This window comes from Panthera onca, chromosome C2 (assembly GCF_046562875.1).
Source record: "Panthera onca isolate mPanOnc1 chromosome C2, mPanOnc1 haplotype 2, whole genome shotgun sequence".
Taxonomy (NCBI): domain Eukaryota; kingdom Metazoa; phylum Chordata; class Mammalia; order Carnivora; family Felidae; genus Panthera; species Panthera onca.
Genome location: NC_138347.1, coordinates 156,678,391 through 156,700,451, shown reverse-complemented (window position 1 = coordinate 156,700,451; position 22,061 = coordinate 156,678,391). Strand labels below are relative to the sequence as shown.

The 22,061-nt window shown below is 47.3% G+C and overlaps 1 protein-coding gene across 1 annotated transcript in view; it reads left to right on the top strand.

Moving 5' to 3' along the window:
- The window catches only part of SUSD5 (sushi domain containing 5), a 52,042-nt gene extending 34,317 nt beyond the window's left edge, over nucleotides 1–17,725 (top strand). Inside the window, exon 5 of the mRNA XM_060638143.3 lies at nucleotides 14,175–17,725. Within this exon, the coding sequence (XP_060494126.3) occupies nucleotides 14,175–15,466 (1,292 nt within the window). The 3' untranslated portion in view covers nucleotides 15,467–17,725. The remainder of the gene's footprint in view (nucleotides 1–14,174) is intronic.
- The last annotated feature ends 4,336 nt before the right edge of the window (nucleotides 17,726–22,061 follow it).

Below are 22,061 nucleotides of genomic sequence, written 5' to 3'. Positions count from 1 at the left end.
CGGCTTGTGGGTTCGAGCCCCACGTCAGGCTCTGCGCTGACAGCTCAGAGCCTGGAGCCTGCTTCGGATTCTATGTCTCCCTCTCTCTCTGCTCCTTCCCTGTTCACGCTCTGTCTCTCCCTCTCTCTCAAAAATAAATAAACATTAAAAAAAATTAAAAAAAAAAAAAAAAAAAAAAAAAAAGACTTTCCACCCCAAGCTCCTTGGGATATGTTTACGCTTTGTGGTCTGGAATATCAGGAAAGTGAGTGACACCCATTTTGACCTCACCCCACCCGCCCCACCTCCTCTGAGTCCAACAACAAATAGCTTCTCTCCTTCCCTTCCCTGGCCGGCCACAGCTGTGGAAACAAGACATTCCCCACGTAGCACTCATAAAACCCAACGCTCGCTCTCGCCGTCTCTGTCTTTTTTGTCTTTTTTGTTTTTGCTCCTTTTTTCCCAGCAACTCGGTTGAGGTCCAACTGGCATCCAACAAACTGTGCCCACCCGAGCTACGAAAGCCTCTGACTTGTCACGGGTTTCTACACCCATGGCACCACGACCACCCACGACAGCGAACGTTTCCGTGAGAGGAGTCTTACACATCTTATGTCACTGAATCCGCAGAAATCTGAGGGTAGAAGTGGTTAGCGCCAATTAACAGATGGGAAAACTGAGGCACGCAAAAGGTCAGCGACTCTTCTGTGTCACGCAGCCAGAAAGCAGCAGAGCCAGGATGTGAAAGCAGGCAGGTCTCCTTCCAACACCTGTCTGGTCTTTGGGCTTCCTCCACAGGCCTCTGAAGCTCAGGGAGCGAGAGAAACAGGGTGGCACCGGGCCCTGCGCGCTGGCTCTTCTCCCGCCATGTTCCTTGGCTCTTTTATCGCCTTTCGAAAGCCTTCCTTTTGTTTTCTTAGACTAACTCCAGTTTCTGTTTGTCTCCGTTTTTTGGATTTCACTTCCTTCCTAGAATAAAGCAGGAGTCTGCAACTGAATTTAGAATTTCCTTGTCAATATTGCCATATTTGTTCAGAAGTTCATTGAACCAGTGGTTATTTCTGGCTTGTCTGGTTGTCTTTTTCGGAATTACTATTTTTAACGACCGTGTAGCCAAGATGAGAGAAAAAAAGAAGGAATGTGTGGGCTTCTGGAAATGCAACGACTTGAAAAGAGGTGGAGAGCAGCAGGCCCGGGGGGAGCCTCCGGGTTCTGGGCTGTGACCCCGTGCACTTCAGGGTAGATGCAGGCAGGACACAAGCAAGCCTTCTCCTTCTACTCCTGGGTTCTCTGGATCTTCCAGTTTCCTAAAGCAACAGTGAAATGTAAACACCCGGGGAATGATCTGGCTTTTTCCGGTGAAGTTTACATTTTCTGGACTTTCTGGTCCACTCAGGGGACCCCAGGTTGTATTAGCACAGGTTTGAGGGGGAGCGTGGGAGAGGGGAGAGGGCAAGGAGGATGGCTGCATCCTTGATGATTGAGGAGAGCGTAGACACAGGAAAGCAGAGGGGACGTGAGCGAACGAGCCGCTCAACAGGCACGGCACTGGACTTTCCCAGCTTAAAGGCAGAACCTAATTTTTGGTTGAAATGCAATGAATAACAAACTTTACTCTTACTCATGAGGAGAAAAGCAGGCTTGGGATACTTTCCCAGGGGTAGCCTCTTGGTAAACGGTCAGTGCCCTTGTCTTCACTTGAGGTTCGGGAGAACTGTGACGTGGTGAAAACGTGTTTCTGAGCCGGGACCTTGACCTGAGAACCTAGGGAGACAGGGAGCACTTGGTTCAAGGCCCCAGGCTGCTGCCCAGGGATGCTCTAGGCTCAGGGGCTCTGGAAGCGGACGCTTCACACACACACACTGCTCACACTGACCATAAGGGCCCAGGCCAGGGGAGGCCCGCTCACGGCCACAGTGGACTGGCCTTTCCCAAACCCTCAGCTCTACCATTATACATTAGGCCACTGTTGCCTGCAGGACGAGGGGCGGGGGAAGAAAACACGACTCATGTACTGCCCACACTCCGGGTGCCTTTTGACTTCATGGCATATTTAAGCTCGTGGGGTGGGTTATACGGGAGAGGGAATTTAGCAGCCGTCGATCATGCCCAGGACTGGAACTAAGAGGTCCTTTACTATTCTTTGCTGCCATCACGAATCAGATAATGCCATTCGACGGACTTCTGGGCTGAATCGAGCTTCATCAAAAGGGTTTCTACCACTCACGAATTCACCTCCTAACCCACTCGTTTGTTTATTCAACAAATGTTTATGGAGTGCAAGCACCACTCTGTGTGCAGGGTAAGCAAAGGCAAAGTTCCTTGTTCTCAGAGGCCCCAGGCTGGGAGGGGCCGGCCGGACCTGCTGTGCAGTGAGACCAGGGAGGTGTGCCCAGCGCACAGATCGAGACTGCTCCCATAGCTTCCATGCGTAACCGTGATTCCCAAATGAGACCGTTTGGGGTTTAAGTCTCAAGCACCAGCAAGGTATGCATTGGAGCTACCCAGCGTCCATAAGGATGAGAAGTGTCTCCAAGATATCCTTAGTCAATCCCCATTCATAAATACCTCTCACTTTGCCAACGAGAGCCCATTTCTAATACGTATCGTGGTCGTTACGAGGCCACTAATTTTACCAGTGGCCATTTCAGATATTCAGGACACTAATTAGCATTGCCGTGGCTTTGGGCAAGGCACAGATAATAGACGTACTTGTAGTAGGCACACATCTAGAGGGCGAGTGTCCCGATGAGAATGCTAATTGTCCGCCCCTGGACTGTGAATTCTTTTTCTTTTTCTAATTTTTTTGTAATGTTCCTATTTATTTTTGAGACAGAGAGAGACAGAGCATGAGCAGGGGAGGGGCGGAGAGAGGGGGAGACACAGAATCCGAAGCGGGCTCCGGGCTCTGAGCTGTCAGCACAGAGCCCGATGCGGGGCTCGAACTCACGGAGTATGAGATCGTGACCTGAGCTGAAGTCGGACGCTCAACTGACTGAGCCACCCAGGTGGCCCTGGACTGTGAATTCTTAATTGGAATGTCAGCAGCAGCTGGTTTACAGCTTAATGTAAGTGACACATGCATAAGGTCACACAGTATTTGCTTGAAATCTCTTCAAAGTACAAACATCCTAAGAAGAATGAATGCCTACTGTAGTTGTACATTAACGATGTGTAACATTGTTGAATTGCTCCCAACGTCACCTTCCAGTCATTGCCTCCCTAAGACTTCCATGACCACGAACTATGTTTTCCCTGTTTAAACTTTATTTCTGTGGAAGCATAAAGGATGCCCTCTTGTGTGTGGCTTCTTTTGTCCAACATGTGTCTGGGAGGCACATCTGTGTTGTTCGTTGAAGCTACAGTTCGTTCTTTTTCTTTGTTGTGGAATATTCCATTCTACTGTCGATGAACATTTTTGTTGTCTCAAGTGTGAGAACTCCGGGAGCCCCAGATCCTCACCAATAGTTGGTATTGTCCGTCTTCTTAATTGTCAGCATTCCGATGTGTAGGTCGTACTGTCACTTAATTTTAATTCCCCCTATTGTTAATGGTGTTGAGCGCCTTATCATATGTTTATTGGCCATTTGAATATCTCATTTCTGAAGTGCCTATCCATTTCTGTCACTCATTTTTCTACTGGGTTGTCCATTTATTTCATATTGATGTGTAGGAGTTCTCTATAGGATTCTAGATACCCGAACTTTCGAGGTATATTATATATGTTGCAAATGTCTTCTACTAGGTAAGTTAGCTTTTCACTTTCTTCATAGTATCTTTGATGAATAGAATTTTAATGTAGGGTATATTATTAATCCTTTCCTTTAAAAAAAAAAAACTGTGATGGAGGGACGCCTGGGTGGCTCAGTTAGTTAAGTGTCTGACTTCAGCTCAGGTTATGATCTCAAAGTTTATGAGTTCAAGCCCCTTGTCAGGCTCCATGCTGACACCTCAGAACCTGGAGGCTGCTTCGGATTCTGTGTCTCCCTCTCTCTCTGCCCCGGCCCTGCTTGTGCTCTCTCTGTCTCTCAAAAATAAATAAATAAACATTTTTTAAAATAATAAAAAATAGAAAAATTATGGTGGGAAACACAGAACACAAAATTCACCATCTTAGCCATAAATATATTCACATCGTTGTCAAACAGGTCTCCAGAACATTTTTCTCTTGCAAAACCAAAATTCTATACCCACTGAATAACAACTACCTTCTCCCACCTCCCCCCAGCCCCTGGAAATCACCATTTTACTTTCCATTTCTGTGAATTTGACTACTCTAGGTACCTCATATAAGTGGAATTGGATAGTATTTGTCTTTTTGTGACAGGCTTATTTCACTTAGCACAATGTCCTCAAAGTTCATCTGTGTTTTAGCATGTGATGGTAATCTTTTCCTTTTTTCCTCAGTTTTTATATATTTTAAAAATCGGGTTAAGGAAGTTTCCTTACATTCCTAAATCCTAGGGGTTTTTATCCTATTGACTTCCGTCAGTTGCTTTTCTGAAACTCCTTTTTTCAAATAAACCAATCATGAATTCCTGGGATTAAATGTAACGTGGTGTGATGTGCTGTCCTTTTAATATAACGCCTCCAGGTTTCCATGTGTCAACATTGTGTTTATGATTTTTGCATCTATGTTTAGTGAGAATGGTCTGCAATACTACTTTCTCGTCATGTCCTTGCCAGGTTTTGTTCCCAAGGTTACACCAGATGTATAAAATCAGTCGGGAAGTATTTCCTCTTTTTCTGTCCTCTGGAAGAGTTTGTGTAAGATTAGAATTAGCCTCCTTTTGGGGCGCCTGGGTGGCTCAGTCGGTTGAGCGCCGACTTCGGCTCAGGTCACGATCTCGCGGTCCGTGAGTTTGAGCCCCGCATCGGGCCCCTGTGCTGACAGCTCAGAGCCCGGAGCCTGTTTCAGATTCTGTGTCTCCCTCTCTCTGACCCTCCCCCATTCATGCTCTGTCTCTCTCTGTCTCAAAAATAAATAAACGTTAAAAAAAATTAAAAAAAAAAAAAAAAAAAAAAAAAAAAAGAATTAGCCTCCTTTATAAATATTTGATAGAATTCATTGACAAAGCCGGCTGTGCCAAGTTTTCTGTGTAGTGAGATTCAATTGCATTAATAGTTAATGGCATATAAAATTTTTCTCCCTCTTCTCGTGGCACTTTTGGTGAGCTTCTTCCAGGATTTTGTCTATTTCATCAGGATTTTTTGTTTTGGGAGAGACTGGTTGGCTCAGTTGGAGGAACATGCAACTCTTGATCTTGGAGTCATGAGTTAGAGCCCCATGTTAGGTGTAGATTACAAGAAAGAGGGACGCCTGGGTGGCTTGGTCGGTTAAGCGTCCGACTTCGGCTCAGGTCATGATCTCACGGTCCATGAGTTTGAGCCCCGCGTCGGGCTCTGTGCTGACAGCTCAGAGCCTGGAGCCTGTTTCAGATTCTGTGTCTCCCTCTCTCTCTGCCCCTCCCCTGTTCATGCTCTGTCTCTCTCTGTCTCAAAAATAAGCATTTAAAAAAAAGAGATTACAAGAAAGAAGGAGAGAAAGAAAGAAGGAAAGAAAAAAAGAGGGAGGGAGGAAGGAAGGAAGGAAAAACTTTTTAAAAAGTTAAAATTTTTTTAAAAATATTTTTTTTATTTTGGGGGCATAAATTTATCATAATCTTGTTACTGTCTTTTCTAGTATCTGAAAGATCTATGGTGATGCTTTTTTTTATTCCTGATATTAAAAAAAAAATTTTTAATGTTTACTTATTTTTGAGAGAGAAAGAGAACGGGACTGGGAGAGGGAGACACAGAATCCGAAGCAGGCTCCAGGCTCTGAGCTGTCAGCACAGAGCCTGACATGGGGCTCAAACCCATGAACCGAAAGATCATGACCTGAGCCAAAATCAGACGCTCAACTGACTGAGCCACTCAGGTGCCCCTATTCCTGATGCTTTAATTTGTGTTCTTTCTAAGAGTTCTTAAGTACTCTTGCTAGGGACTTCGATGTTTTGAGCTATTAATCAGCAGTTTTTTTCCAAGAACTAACTTTTGGCTACATTGACCCTTTATCGTATGTTTGGTTTTTATTTTATTAATTTCTGCTTTTTAAAAAATCTCCTTCCTTTATTTTCTTTGTGTTTAACTTACTCTTCCTTTCCTAGGCTTCTGAGATCAATGTGATTTTCAGCCTTTCTTCTTTTCTAAAATAGGTATTTAAAGCTATCACTTCTCCAGTTAGCCCAGTGTTTGCTGCTTCCTACAAGATTTGACATGTCATTTTTCATTATTCAGTTAGAATATTTTCTAATATCTATTGTAATTTATCCTTTAACCCATGATTTATTTGGAAATATTTTGCTTAATTTCCATACATATGGGAATTTTCTAGTAATCTTTTGTCTAATTTCACTATGGCTAGAGAACATATATATGACTTAATCCTTTCAAGTCAGTTGACATTTCATTTATGATCAATTTTGTCAAAGTATTCTGTGTATCTGAAAAGAATGTGTATTCTACAGTTTTTAGATATGATCTGTATATGTCAAATAGGCCAAATTTATTAGACAAGCATGTTTTTCAGATATGTATTCTTAGCTTTTTGTCTGCTTACTCTAATTGTTACTGATAGAGATATTTAAAACCTCTCTCTATGATCATGGATTACGGATTTCTTTTTTTTAGTTCACATATTTTGAAGTGCATTTATTTATTTTGAGAGAGTACTCGAGCAGGAGAGGGGCAGAGAGAGAGAGAGAGAGAGAGAGAATCCCAAGTGAGCTCTGCACTGTCAGTACGGAGCCTGACACAGGGCTGGAACTTACGAACCGTGAGAACTGGCCCTGAGCCAAAATCAAGAGTCGGATGCTTAACCGACTAACCCGCCCAAGCTCACCTTGTTCACTTATTTTAGATTCATATGCTTTGAGTTTCCGTTAAGTACGCACAGATTTAAAAATTAATGTCTTCCTGGTACATTGAAACATCTATCTTTACGAAATGAGCCTCCTTCTCTCTAGTATTGTTTTTTGGCTTAAAGTCTTCTTTGCCGGTTAGTCTTTCTATGTGTAATTTTTTTTCATTCTTTTTTTTTACTTTCAACTTTCCTGCACAGTTGTATTTATTTTTAAAATTTTTTCCCGTAAAGTTATATTTAAAGTATGTCTCTTATAAGCATCAGACAACCAATTGGAGCATTAATCCGTTTACATTTAAACATCAATGATTTGGGTTTAAAATTACTGTCTCTATTTGTTTTCTCTGTGTTCTAGCTGTTTTTTTGTTCTTTATCCTCTGCTTTCCTGTGTTCTTTTGGAAGGATTAAGCATTTTAAAAATTATTATATTCACTCCATCTATTACATTCTAACACATTCTCTTTTTTTTTTTAATTTAATTTTTTAAGTAATCTCTACCCCCAGCGTGGGGCTTGAACTCACAACCCTGAGGTCAGAGTTGCATGCTCTACAGAGTGAGCCAGCCAGGAGCTCCTCTAACACATTTACTCTTTTTTTTGGTGGTTACTCACAAATTCTTGACTTATCAAAGGGTGATACCATTTCCTGAACAATTTAAATACCTTCAAATATTTTGACTCCAATTACCTCCTCCCAATTTCTATGCAGTTGCCACACGTTTCAAATAATAATTGTGTGTGTGTGTGTGTGTGTGTGTGTGTACTCGTTTTATGCAGTCAGTATTCACTTAGATTCATCCCCCACCTCATATTCACCTGCTTCAGTGTTCTTTCCTGCCTACATCATGGGGCTTTCAGTGCAGAGGCTTTCCGCGAGGATATTTTCACAAAGTAAGAAGTCCAGGTTGGCAGTTCTAACTTTCTTCTGACACTTTAAAGGTATCGCAGGGTCGGGGCACCTGGGTGTCTCAGTCGGTTAAGAGTGCAACTCTTGGTTTCCGCTCAGGTTGTGATCTCACGGTCCATGAGTTTGAGCCCTGCGTTGGGCTCTGTGCTGGCAGCAAGGGCCTGCTTGGATTCTCTCTCTCTCCACCTCTCTCTCTGCCCCTCCCCTGCACATGCTTTCTCTCTCAAAATAAATAAATAAATAAAATTTTTTTGAGGTATCACAGTGTCTTCTGGCCTTCACTTTTTTTTTTTTTTTTTGGAAAAGTCGCTCTCAGTCATATGGTTGCTCTTTTGAAGGTTATGTGTCTCCTTTCACTTGTTGCTGTTAAATTATTTTCGCCTCGGTTTTTAGCAGTTTTAATTGGTGTGCTTCCCGTAATGGTCTATGCGTTTTTTCTGCCTGTGGTTTGCATTGACTCTTGAGTACGTATCTTCCTGTTATTTTTCTCAGCTTTGTAAAATTTCTCAGGGTATTCTGTTCCTTGAAGTTTCTGTTTTTTCGTTCTGTGTTACATTGGTTCTCAATTTGATTCCTGAAGTTTAAAGTCACTCTTTTCATATAACATCCTGTTATCACCTCCCCTTGGAACTTTCGTTTAATTGCACCCACTTTCTTCTTCCTTTTTTTTTTTTTTTTTTTTGAGCTTATTTATTTATTTTTGAGAGAGACAGAGACAGTGTGAGCAGGGAAGGGGCAGAGAGAGAGGGAGAGAGAAAGAATCCCAATCAGGCTCCGTGCTGTCTGCACAGAGCCTGACTCGGGGCTCGAACTCACAAAACCGCTCTGATCATGACCGGAGCCAAAACCAAGAGCTTGACCGACGGAGCCACCCAGGTGCTCCCGTGCCCACTTTCTTCTTAAGTTCTGTAGTGTGAGGCTGTTGCTAGGAATTTGTTCTATTCTGTGAATTCTTTCTTCTAAGTTAGGTTTTTTGCCTTTTACGTGCATCTTCCTTTCATCTGAAGAGGGAATGGTAGCTAGAAGGGGGTGTAATTTTACTTTATCTGTTTGCTTTAAAGTATCTGGGCTCTGCTTTCTTTCCAGAAAGGTTACGTGTCCCATGTGAAGCTCTGCTTCACCTGCACAAGGCAGGTGCTGGTGTTTTGGATTCCAGAACCACCCGCCCTGCAGGTTACTGGTCTGTTTCCACCCACTTTGCTTCTGTCTGGGATTCGTTGACTCCTCGGTACGGTTGTGAAGGGTGAGGGTGGCTTGGGAGTGGGATCATGCTCCCTTCTTGACTCTTCTCCAGAATTTTCCGTTTCTCCTCCGGTAACTGGTTTTTGAAGTTTGCTGCAGAATATAATGTCCCTTTCCGTGCATGGTGGTTGTTTGTAAGAACTTTTTCTTGGTGTTTCGTGTTTTTTCCTCATTAGAAAAAATTCATATTCAGCAAGCCTAGTTTGTGTGTGTGTGTGTGTGTGTGTGTGTGTGTATGTGTGTACTCATGTTGAAGGTGTAGGGTAGAGAAAATGCGTGATGTGGGTTCAGCTGGACCACTTGGATGTTGTAAAGTGTGGCATATAATCCACTCTGAGGATAAGGAAATGTTTGCTTATGCCCCAGCGACATATTTAGCCATCTGGAGTATGAGGGATGAGGTAGAAGAAAGAGAAGGTTGAACAGAGGGAGAGCCGTCAGAAGGGGTGAGGACAAAGAAGCACCCCAGACTGCAGCTGAGGGCGACGGAATTGGGGTTGGGGGAGAAGAGAAGGGAGGAAGCCAGAGCAGAGGTTACGGGGACTCGTCAAGGCCACAGATAGATACTCTGAAGTTCTGGAAGGTTCTGAGTCTCCCTCACTCACACTTCTTTTTAGCCGTCGCCTATTTGGGCCGAGTTCAGTTTGCCCGAGGCCACATGAGTCGGTGTCCTCTGGGTTGTAGGGCGATGGCCGTCTGGACCACGAGAGAGACCCCTGTGCTGCTGCCCGCCCTCACACCGGCCCCCGGCCAGCTTCCACTGTGACACCGCTCTGCAAACGTGGGTCCCATTGGCCAACTTGCACCCAACGGTCAGTGAGCTCTGGTCGATGAGCTGAGAGAAAACACAGGGTCAGAATTTAACCAGCAACGACAGGAGTTCCACGGAAGGAAACAGGACCACGTGTGGGCTCTCTGCGGGTTGGCATCTCGGGGCTGCAGTGAGGCAACAAAGAAACGCTCCTTGGTAAAATAACGTGTGGTGAGAGGCCTTCCACTTAAGATTGCGCGTGAGGTAATAGTCTGCGATTTCAGGTGGGGCAAAGCTTCTGGAGGAAAAATGGTCTTGGAGAGACCTGCTTCCTGCCTTTCCCCATCGTGAAAGGGGGCTGTGTTCTGAGAACACAGCCATATTTATCCTCAACGGCAGCACCTCTGGGAGACAACTGGCATATGGGTATTGTTTTGCAAACATGCTAATTCTGTCTGCAATGCCATAAAATACATCCTATTTTTTTTTTAATAAAAAACAAGTTGGATGCAGCCGAGTTGAGGCAGAAATGACCTGTCGGATGTGTGAAATGCCAAGTTTCTTTGCGCGAAGACTAAATTTTGTGGAGAGGGGTTACCTCCCTGTGTCAACGTGAGTCTACCAGCAGCGGGGAGGGAGTTCTGTTAGGGTCCCCTTTTACATTATAGGGCGGGGGCACCAAGGAAAGGCTGGGAAGAGAAGAGATGTTCTCATGGGCCTGGCTGTGGGCTCATTTGCTCACCTGCGTGTGAAGGGTGTGTGTGTGTGTGTGTGTGTGTGTGTGTGTGTGTGTGTGTGTGTTGCCCTCCCATGTGGATGTCAGTGTATTCAAGTAGTGTTCCAATGATGGCACCTTTCAGAGCTGGTAGAAGAAACCATCGTTATGTGTAATGCATTCCTCATAAATCGGAAATGAACCCACAGTCCCCTTGGGTTTCAGCACTGTGTTCTTGGAACTAGATCTCCGCTCTGAGCAGTGATGAGGCAAAGATCAGGAGAATCTTGGGATCCGAGTAGATTTTCCTTCCTGTTTCTCCCAGTGCCATGGGTCCACTCGTTCAAGAATACCCATAAGAATACCTCTAATGGGCGGGGCGCTGTTCTGCTCTGCTGACACAGTGCCTGGGACCCTGCCCTCGAGCAGCTCGTGGCCAGTGTGTCAGTTTTTTCTGCATAATGAACCACCCCCCAAAACATAATGGCTTAGTCAACACTCATTTACCTGGTGGCGATTTCCTGTGTAAACAGTTTGGGCTGGGCTTAGCTGGCTCGTTCTTCTGGTCTTGGCTAGGCTCACTCGGGGGGATGTGGCCAGCCCCCCGGGTTGACTGGTGTAGGATGGCCTCAGCTGGTGCCGGTCATCTCTCCCCCACATGGCCTCTCATCCCTCAGTAGGCTCCCTGGGCTTGTTCACATGGCAGCTGACAAGCTTCAGAGAAAGACGGGGGGGTGGGGGGGGTGGGGGGGGGTGGGAAGAGAGTGAGCATGCAAGGCTTTCACTGTTTTCTGTGGGTCAAAGCAAGTGACAGGCCAGTCCCAATTCGAGAGCTGGAAAGAGAGTCACCGCTTCTGGAAGGAGGAGCTCCACAATCACATTGCAAAAGGACTCGGGGCAGGAAAGAGCAGTGTGGCCATTTTCGTGATCTCCCTCCCTCAGCCAGTCGGTGCACACATGTTCACGCGATATAACTGCATTATCTTAAGGTCAAAGATTTAAGTCATGGGCGTCTTAAATGTCCAGCTGGTTTGGGTAGATTTTAGAGAAACGTTTTGTCACAGTAGGTTTTTTTTCGTTTTGTTCTGTTTTTAAGGCAAAAATGGTACTTCAGTGCAAAACCTAGTGTTTATTTGGCAGGACGGATGAGAATTTGCGCGTACAGAAGGTTTGCAACTCAACCCGGCAGGTCTCAAGACTGTGGAATTCTGACACCAGCTGGGTGTCATACAATTTAATTCAGTGCTGACGTTAGCTACTCGGTAGTGAAGGGCTCAGTCCTGCAAGGCTGCCTCCACTTGAGACGCCAAGCCTAAGTCCTGGGCCTCTTGTACTTCTGACCAACCGGCTGTAAATTGGGGATTCTCACAACTGTCTCCTCAAGCTCAGTAATTTGCTAGAAAGGCTCACAGAACTCAGGGAAGCACTTTACTTACATTTACCGATTTATTATAAGAGGATATTATAAAGAATACAGATGAACAACCAGATGTAGAGGTATACAGGGCAAGGTCTGGGAGGATCCCAGGCACAGGAGCTCCTGTCCCCGTGAAGTCAGGGGGAGCTACCCTCCCAGCACATTGGATGCAGTCACCAACCTAGAAGCTCTTCGAACCCGGTAGTTCAGGGGTTTTATGGAGGGTTCATTACTTAGGCATGATTGATTCAATCATGGCCGTTAGTGATTAACTCCATCTTTTAGTCCCCTTCCCCCTCCTCAGAGGTCAGAGGCCGGGGCCGAGAGTGCCAACCCTCTAATCACTTGGTTGGTTCCTCTGGCAACCAGCCGCATCTGGAAGCCATCTAGGGGTCACCTCATTAGCATAAATTCAGGTATGGCCAAGAGGACTGTGTTATGAATAACAAAAAATGTTCCTCTCACTCCTATTGCTCGGAAATCCCAAGGCTTTTAGGAGCTCATGCTAGGAACTAAACATCTATGTCTTACTATATCCCAACGTCATAGGGAGCCTTTCTGTTGTAATAATGAAGTATGACTTCCAGTAGGACTTGACTTTCAAAAACCATTGTGAATGGGGAAAGCCCCATGGGCTGCCCTCTTCTGAGGACACGGCTTCTTGAGCCTTCTTGACCTGCTGTCCCTACATTCTGCTCTCCTAACTGTGGGGCCCTTTGTTCATTCTTACTCAGCTCATTTAGAGTATTTCACAGCGTAATCTCAAGAAGTCTTACAAAGAGCAAGTCCGCGTTTTAAAAGATACATTTTTATGTAAACATAGCATACATACAAATCCTAAGGGAACAGATCAATTAATTTTCAGAAAATAAAGAAACTAGCTATCACACAGGTCAAGAAGTGGGTTGCCCGTATCCGCAAAGCCCTGCTTGTCCCCAGACTCAGTAATTACTGCTTCTATCTACCAACCTGACTTTTAACACCATAGATTAGCTTTGCTTATTTTTGACCTTTATGCAAGTAGGATCACACAGAGTGTATTCTTTTGTGTCTGGCTTCTTTTGCGCAACATGCTGGCTGTGAGATTCATCTGTGTCCTTGTCAGAAGCAATGGCTTGTTCATTTCATTGATGTACAGATTTTCCTCGTACAGATATGCAGTGATTTACATCGGTTCTGCCGTGAATGGACATTTGGATTATTTCCAGGTTTTGGTTATTATGAGCATTCATGTGCATGTCTGTTGGGGCCCAAACACTAGATATCATCAGTTAACACTAGATACTGTCCGTCTGCTTAATTTTAGCCATTCTGGTGCTATGTAATGGCATATTTTTATGGCTGTAATTAGCATTTCTCTGTTACTAATGAGGTTGACCATCTTTACACATGCTTAATGACTACTTAGACAGATGTCTTTTTTGTGATATACCAACTCAAGTATCTTGCCAACTTCTCTATGGTTTGTCTGCCTACTTAGTATTGATTTGTAGGCGTTCTTTATCAATTCTGGACGTGAATCTTTTGGAGATGATATGTGTTGCAAATATCTTCAAGCCTGTGGCTTACATTTTAACTGTCTTCATGGTAGCTTTTGATAAACAGAAGTCCCTAAAGTTAATATAACCCAATTATCTATCCTTGTGCCAATACCAGAGTCTTACAAAGTATTTCAGTTTAATAGTAAATCTTGAAATTTTGCACATTTCAAGGAATCTTCTTGGTTCTCTGCATTTCCAGAAATTTCAGCATCAGCTTGTCCGAGTCTGAGATTTTCATTAGGGTTGTATCAAATCTATGTCGCTCAATTTGGACAGAGTTGACAGCTTATCAGTCTTGAGCCTTCTGTTGCATGATCATGGTATATCCATTTATTCAGGTCTTCTTTAATGTTTCTCAGTGGTATTTTGTACCATTCCTTGTACAAACCTCGCACATCTTTTGTTAGCCTTATTCCTAGGTGTTGGATTCTTTTTAGTGCTATGGCAAATGGTGTCTTTTAAAATGTTTGTTTCTGTACATTGCTGGTATACAGAAATACAATTGATATTTTCCACTGACTATGGACCCTGTGTCCTTGATAACCCGTATATTAATTGTAACAGTTTGCATGTAGATTCTTTGGGTTCGTCATCTGGGAAGGCTTAGCATCTGTGGAGGACAGTGTGAATAACACTGTCCCAGTCCTTATACTCTCTAGTCCTTGGGTTCTACACCACCGGCTCCAGGACCTGATGGAGTTTTTCCTTCTCCTTTCCAGATGATGCTGAGGCACATATTGACTATGAAGATAATTTCCCTGATGACAGATCTGTGTCACTCAGAGAGCTCATGGAGGACTCCCGGACGGAGGCAGAGGAGGACAGAGGTCCAGGAGAGGCCTCTGAGGAGGCTCCACGGCAGGACCGTCTGGTCTCCGTTTCTGTGGGGAAAGACAACATAGCCCAGGATGCGGCCTCTGTGCCAACTACAGGCTTGTCCGTCGTTGGGAGCAGCGTCCCCACAGACCTGCCGGGATCCCGACTGAGCCGCAAGTACTTGTTCTGGCTTCCCGCGGAGCCCTTCCACAAGCCTGAGGGGGAAAAGGGGACGGATGATGACACCAAAAAGCAGTTTCTGGCTAGGGACGAGCATGGTAGCATCACACCGGCTCCAGGCGAACCTGACGCCAAGACGGCCGATAGCAGCACGGATGGGCACTCAGGGACGTTTGTGGGCAGGACTGACGGCAAGACAGGGGACCCGATGGTGAGCAGCAGCGATGAGTCCTGGTTAGATGGCTACCCTGTGACCGACGGGGCTTGGAGGAAGACGGGGGCAGAAGAGGGGGACGGGGACAAGGGAGGTGGGTCAGTAGGGCCGGAAGAGAGGGTTCTAGTTGCTCCCAACCAGCCCACTCCTGTCGAAGTTAAGAAGCCTGGAGGTACCACGCTCACACCGAGTGAGGACGTGACCCGCGGTTCAGTTCTTCTGTCTCAAACGCTAGATGTGGAAGCTTTGGCTCTCGGACCGATAAATGTGTCTGAAACGGAGAGTCCCAGCGAGGGAGATGGTGACTTGCCCAGGTACCAGTCAACTGTTCCTCGGAAGTTTGCCACAGAGAAGTCTCCCGTGGCCACCCTCCCCTATGAACTCGCCAGCTCTGCCCCGGAGACGGCAACAACTGCTGCCCAGCAAAGGCCGGATCCCAGTCCCTCGACTGTCATGGCGGCCACCCAGACTCCAGTGGAAACCATCGCTCCTGAGGTCCGGGATAGCTTCCCCTACCTGCTGTCCGAGGACTTCTTGGGACAGGAAAGCCCCGGCCCACGTGCAAGTGACGAGCTTCTCCCAACCGTGGAACCGTGTGTAGGGGATGGGTGTCCCGGCCTCGGCAGGGGCCCTGTCATTGCCACCATCGTCACCGTCCTGTGTCTGCTGCTGCTCCTGGCGGGTGTGGGGGCGGTGTGGGGCCACCGTAAGTGCCAGCACAAGAGCTCTGTGTACAAGCTGAACGTGGGCCAGCGGCAGGCTCAGCACTACCACCAGCAGATTGAGATGGAGAAGGTCTAGCCTCCTTCAGTGCGGGCTCCCCCGAAGCCACTTGGGAGGAAAATGAACTGTGCCACGTCTCGCCGATAAACACGGATGATCCACTAGACCACGAAACAGGTGGCGCCGGGCTCATCCTTCTTGTGCTCAGGTCTTTGTTCTACAGGCCAAGAAGTGTCTCTGGGGGCACCTGGTAGGACAAGAAGGCCTGGGTGGCATCATCACACACATCAACATCTCCCTAACCAACTGCCCCGGAATGTGCTGCGCTAATCCCAGACCTGTGCTCGGGCCCTGATTCCCGTGTGAGGTCAAAAGTCATCTCCCACTCCATCATGCTATTGCCTTCTTTCCCTTTTTTACAAAAAAAAAAAAAAAAAAAAAAAAAAAAAATGACTCCACAACCTGAAATGTTTAGAAAAAGTGTGATAACCTGACATTTGAGAACAGTGTTATTTAGGAGATAGATATTTAATTGTTGGGGGTGGGATATAGAAAAATAATAGGCTACTTCCTTTTAACGTTGTGACATTGTGGGGGCAAATGAGCCAGGAACCGGGGCGTAGTCTAGAAGCTTTGAGGTTTCTTTTTAGCTGTTTGTTGAATTTGGAGAGAATTCAGGACTGATGTTTCGTTGGGGGTGAGGGGAGTTGAAAAGTAATGAATGAGACACGCCATCCACTTCTGTCCCCTCCGTTCTGTAGGACAGACCATTGTTTTTTTTTGAAAACAAGGTCATCTTTGTACCGGTAAGCACGATTTCCTCTCGGATGCAGTGGCCTTGTTGTTCTTGACCAGTCTGTGCCTAAGAATACCATAGAGTTTTTTGTTGAACTAACAAAGCTCAGTTCTTGGTTTCCTCTCTTAGAATTCGCCATTTTTCCGAACTCCAGCAAGAGGGAATGACACGGGAGGAAAGTAATCTTTTAAGAGGGCCAAGGGCTTAGGATACCAAAGTAGAGGGATGCGGAGGAATTAAAAAGGAATATGAAATTCACCGTGCTGACGTCTTCTGTACTCTGTCGTGGCAGTTGGGAGCTCCACGGAAACAGCACGAGTCCGGGATGGACTCCTCCTGGCTATGGAGCACCCCATCTCATGGTGTCTAGATCACCTTACGACGGTTCGGCAGGTACCGTGTCCAACAGAGGCTCTCAGAGCGAGGTCCTCAGACAGGCAGTATCAGCTCCCAAGCGGAAACCCTGGGGGCGGGGCTCAGCTCGCTGTGTGTTAAGGAGCCCCCCAGGCGATCCTAAAGCGCAGTCACGTTGGAGAACCATTGCTTTAGACTATAAATTGCGAGCTTGAGCCAGCTGAAGGCCCAGAGGCCCAGAAGATGAGTAGCGCCCGTGGCTTGCCTTGCGCAGAAGCCGGGCATCGCCACGCGCACCTGTGGCAGCATTCGAAGCCGCTGCTACGCCGTCGCCAGTGGTCTCCGATATGTTGGCCCAGAGACGAAACACATTATGCTTTTATAGTATGAGTCACCTTCTTAGGAATAGTTTTCAGTGGTAAAAAAAAAAAAAAAAAAAAAAAAAAAAGTGACGAAGGCCTTACGTTGATTTTAAGACCCTAATTGAGGGGTTTTACGTGCAATGAAATCCTGATCTCCTTTACGATGGAAGAATTGGTGGTGGTGTTTTGCACACGCACGTGTGGAAAATTCGCACACCATGTTTTCCACCCCGCCACCTGTTTGCTTTGGAAAAATGCACCTGGGTGCATGCTTTGGAAAAATAAGTATCTATAGAGGCAATGTGGCAAAGTCAAAGACCCTAGTCACCATCACTGGGTAAAATGAAGGCCTGAAGGTACCGAATGGAATACCTACATGTCAGATAGAATCTAGAATAGGACCGAAATACTTTCTGCATGTGTAGCCAAAGCAAAACACCACAGAATAAAAGCCAGAGACTGTATGTATTTATAAATTAGATTCTCTTCTAATCTATTACAAGATAACGTTTCTATTTTTAACTATGTAAAATAACCTCCATCTCAACATTGGGATCGTGTTATTCAACTATCATTATGTCATAACCCAAGAACACTGACTGAATATCAACCCAGAAATGGGGAATGTTAATATGAATGTATTAATAAATTTATTACAGATACATTAATACATGTCAATGTATTATTCTGTAGATGTGAACTACATGAAAACAAACCCAACGCATGAGTTTTTACGTTTTTAGTGACTTACTGTCATCTAAATTAATGTCATAGGATCTAAAAATGCATGTAGAAAGGGAATGATTAAAACATTGTGTACCTAAATTTTATGTCATGATTCGTGTTTGGGACTGGTAAACATTTAATGTTCATGAAAACTGAGGTTGGGTGGTTTATTAACACAAAGTTTCCGGGATCTTTAAAATAAATACTTTCCCCAAACAGTTGCTAAATGTATTTTATATCTGAGTTACATCATGATGGTTTAAAAAAAAAACACACAAAAGATTCTCTAGGGGCCTCTGGGTTCAGGAACTGACTCTTGATTTCAGCTCAAGTCATGATCTCACAGTTGGTGAGATTGAGCCCCATGTTGGGCTCTGTGTAGACAGTGTGGAACCTGCTTGGGATTCCAGAGGAATCCTAGAATTCTCTCTCTTTCTCTGTCTCTCTCACTCTCTCTCCTCTCAAAAGAAATAAACTTTTTTTAAAGAAAAAGATTTAAAAAAAATTTTTTTAATAAAAAAAACTGGGGGGGGGGGACGCCTGGGGGGGCTCAGTCAGTTAAGCATCTGACTCTTGATTTTCATTCAAGTCATGATCTCACAGTCCGTGGGTTCGAGCCCCGCATCAATCTAATAGCGCAGAGCCTGCTTCGATCCACTGTCTCCTTCTCTCTGCCCCTCCCCTGCACTCGCTCTCTCGCTCTCTCAAAAAAACCAAACATTAAAAAAAAAAAATCTTTGTTTTCAATGACTTTCCAAGTTCTTTTTTTTTTTTTTAATTTTTTTTAACGTTTATTTATTTTTGAGACAGAGAGAGATAGAGCATGAACGGGGGAGGGTCAGAGAGAGAGGGAGACACAGAATCTGAAACAGGCTCCAGGCTCTGAGCTGTCAGCACAGAGCCCGACGCGGGGCACGAACCCACGAACTGCGAGATCGTGACCTGAGCTGAGGTCGGACGCTTAGCCGACTGAGCCACCCAGGCGCCCCCCAAGTTCTAATTTCCTGTAAGTACGAGTGAGATGGTACACACCCCCCTGGCCGAGGGAGGGGAGGGGAGAAACAGTATTTCTTGTTTGGCCTGCTGAGTGCCCCCTTAAAGGAAGGTTGAAACTGATCTTATTTGTATTTGTTGGCCAAATTGCTTGCTTGCTTCCTTCTTATCCTTGTCTTATAAAATGGGGCATCAGTATCTTACCCTGTCAGCTCAAGAGAGTCGCGAGCCAACTCATTCATTCAACAAGCCACCAAAGCCAGATATCTGGGGGGGGGGAGGGGGAGGCGTCTGGGGGCAGCCGGAGGGGCTGGGGGAGCCTGCCCCAGGGGAGAGGCGCCCTACTGTGGCACAAACCACAGCCAGTCCTGACTCTTTTCGGGGACAGGAGCCGGTCGGTCAAGGCGATGCTGAACTCTCACGGTGTCGGCCCTCTCGGGGAGCCGCTAAGAGGAGGAGGACGGGGATGGGGTGGGGAACCGCCTTGCCCCTGACTGCGGGCACAGGAAGTCCTCTGCACAAAACCTTTGGCTGAGGCTTATTTGAGGCTCCTTTCCCTTTCTCCCCCGCCCTTGTATACAGCCTAAAGTCTCCACACTAGGTCATTCAAGCCTGGAGTCACCAGAAAAAAGAAGTCGCTGTTCGGGGCGATGGCAGATGATCAAGAGTGCAGACAGCTGTGATGAAGGATTAGTTGTGGGTTTTCCTCGGGGCCTCGCTACAAACTGCGTCGCAGTCCCATGTGCAAACACTATTAAATGAGAATGTTTTCTCTGGCACCAACCCACCTTTCCCCCCCAGTTTCAGTATTGAATTAAAAAAAAAAAAAAAAAAAGACCCAAAACACCCAAACTAAAGTAGCTTAGGTTTACAGCTCACATTTAAAACTTAAAAACATGATTTCCACAAATGTTGGCAGAAACCAGCCGCCGTTGACTCCACCGGCAGTCGTAATAAAAAAACCCTTTCCCACTGACAACCTAACAGATCATTTTCTGTTTGCCATGGAGTTGGGCTCAATAAAATGCTTGTGCTCTTAAAACTCCCTTGGTGAGAACTCCGAAAAGCAACATTTCCTGAGGCGGCCTTCGTGGCCAACGTACCTGATCCCAGGGGTGAGCCCAGCAGGCCTGTGGCAGCCGTTGGAAAGGCTCAAAACTCAGAGGCACCAACAACTTGGCATGTTGGTGTGTGAGGGGCTGCAATCAGGCGCCTTTATTTTTTTTTTTTTTTTTTAAAGTTTATTCATTTTTTTGAGAAACAGAGAGACAGAACATGAGCGGGGGAGGGGCAGAGAGAGAGGGAGACACAGAATTCGAAGCAGGCTCCAGGCTCTGAGCTGTCAGCACAGTGCCGGATGCGGGGCTTGAACTCACTGACCATGAGATCATGACCTGAGCTGAAGTCAGGACGCTTAACTGACTGAGCCACCCAGGCGCCCCCAATCAGGCGCCTTTAAACCCGAGTCTGCACAAGCCTCCCCTCGGCCCTCCGCTGCTCGTGTGGAGTCTGAACGTTCACGGGGGCCTGGGTGGGTGGCCTCTAGACCCTTCCCGGCGGGGGCCCCCTCCCGGGGTGGACCGGCCAGAGGAGACTCCCCAGAACAACCGCTGGGCCCCGTGCAGGTGGGTCAGAGGACAAGCAAGGCCGGGCCCGGAAACTCCCACAAGCTTCCAGATGTGTTTGTTGTTTCACAAGACAGGCCCAATCACGCTGAACCCCTCAAGTCTCAATCCAGGAGTTTTCTAGGCTCTTGCAAGAAACGCTGTCAGGGAGGTGCTGGGTTGAGGTCGCTGAGTAGAGCCTGCCTACTGGGTTTCACGGTAGGTGTGGAGGAATCAGCCCGCCTCCTCCTGGTTTTTTGTCTGTTTGCTTTAACATTGGTTTGGTTTCCTTTGAAATGAAGACGTGAGTTACTCAGCCCCACCGCCTGCGATCCATCCATCCATCCGATCGATGGATCGGTCGATGGAGCAACGTGTGGTGTGGACCAGACAGTGTGGACCAACTGCTCCCGGGGCTTCTTCCTCAGGGGGTTTGCGAGGATGGGGGAGCACAGGGGCTTTTCGGTCCCCCGGAAAGAGGGGCCAAGTTCAGGGAGCGAGCGCGGACCCCTCCCACCGCCACCGCTCAACCCTGTGCGCAACATCATCCTCCACCAAGAGCTCGCCCGGCTCAGCGGGGCAGGACCAGATGGAAGCTGTGCAGGGCGCGCAGAGGTGAGGGGGATCCCACCGCCGGGCCCGGCCTGTCCGGCGCCGCTGTCCTTGGCTGCTCTCTCCCGGCTGGGAGGGACAGCTGCGGCCAGGCTCGCTGGGGAGTTCAACGGCCACCAGGTGTGCCCTCTCCGCCGGCCCAGGCCTCCTGGGGCGGGGCGTCCACTGCCTGGATCCCTCCTGGGAGTCCTGCCCTAGGACCGTCCTCTCCACCGGCTTCCACGGGAAGGAAGTCTGTCCGGTTGGGGTGGGGGGCGGCGAGGCGAGGCGGAGGACCCGCGGAGGACCGGCCTCATGGCTGGGGGCCCTGGTGGGGGCTGCTGGGGACCCGCGTGCCGCCAATCACCCTGACTCCTTGGCCCCACGGTCCCCGGGAGCGCAGGCTCTGTAGGCCAAGTCCGGCCAGAGAGAGCCGCCGCTCACGGTCTCAAGTGCCCTGGGAGGGGACCTCACGGGAGGACTCTGGTGCAGGTAAGAGCACAAGTGCCCCCTTTTCCCCGCAGTTTCACTGTTGAATTAAAGTGAAAAAACAAAAAACCTGAAGTAGCTTAGGTTTGCAGCTCACGTTTCAAACGTGAAAACACTATTTCCATAAATGTGGTGCTCCCCAGGGAGGAAGCAGACTAGCTCAGGAGGAACACAAGCGCCCATCTGTGTTCCCGGAGCTTCGGATAGTGAGATGGGGGGGCGGGGGGGGAGGGGGGATAGAGAGATGGGGGAGGGGGAGGGGACTGGAAAGTCAAAAATACCTGCATTTTCCACCTCCCCCTGTTCCCCATTACGTTAAAGACCCCCAACTCTCTCTCCCTTCTTCCCTTCCCGTGCCACTGTGAGAAAATTCCCGTCTCCCCAAGGCCACACCAGTCTCATCCACCCTGCATCCCCAGAGGGTCCCAACTAGACTAAGCGGCTCATTGAAAGAGGGGATGAGCTTGAATGAAGGAGACTGAGAAGACCACTCTCCAGCCTCAAAGGTGGCTTCTTCTCGGTCTCTTTGGTGGGGTTCTCATTTCGCAGAGAGCCCCAGGGCTCCTCCTTGGCCCTTCTCTCTGGCTTCTCAACACACACGTTCAGTCTAGGTGACCCCCTCCGGCCTCACACTTGCCCATGATTCAGCAGGGGGCGTGGCGCTCCTCCCAGAGCCCCTTCACGAGAGTCAGGACCCGCACCCCTGCCCCCCGGGTCCCTCGCTGTGCCTCTCCACAGCGGTCCTGCCAGGGGTCCGC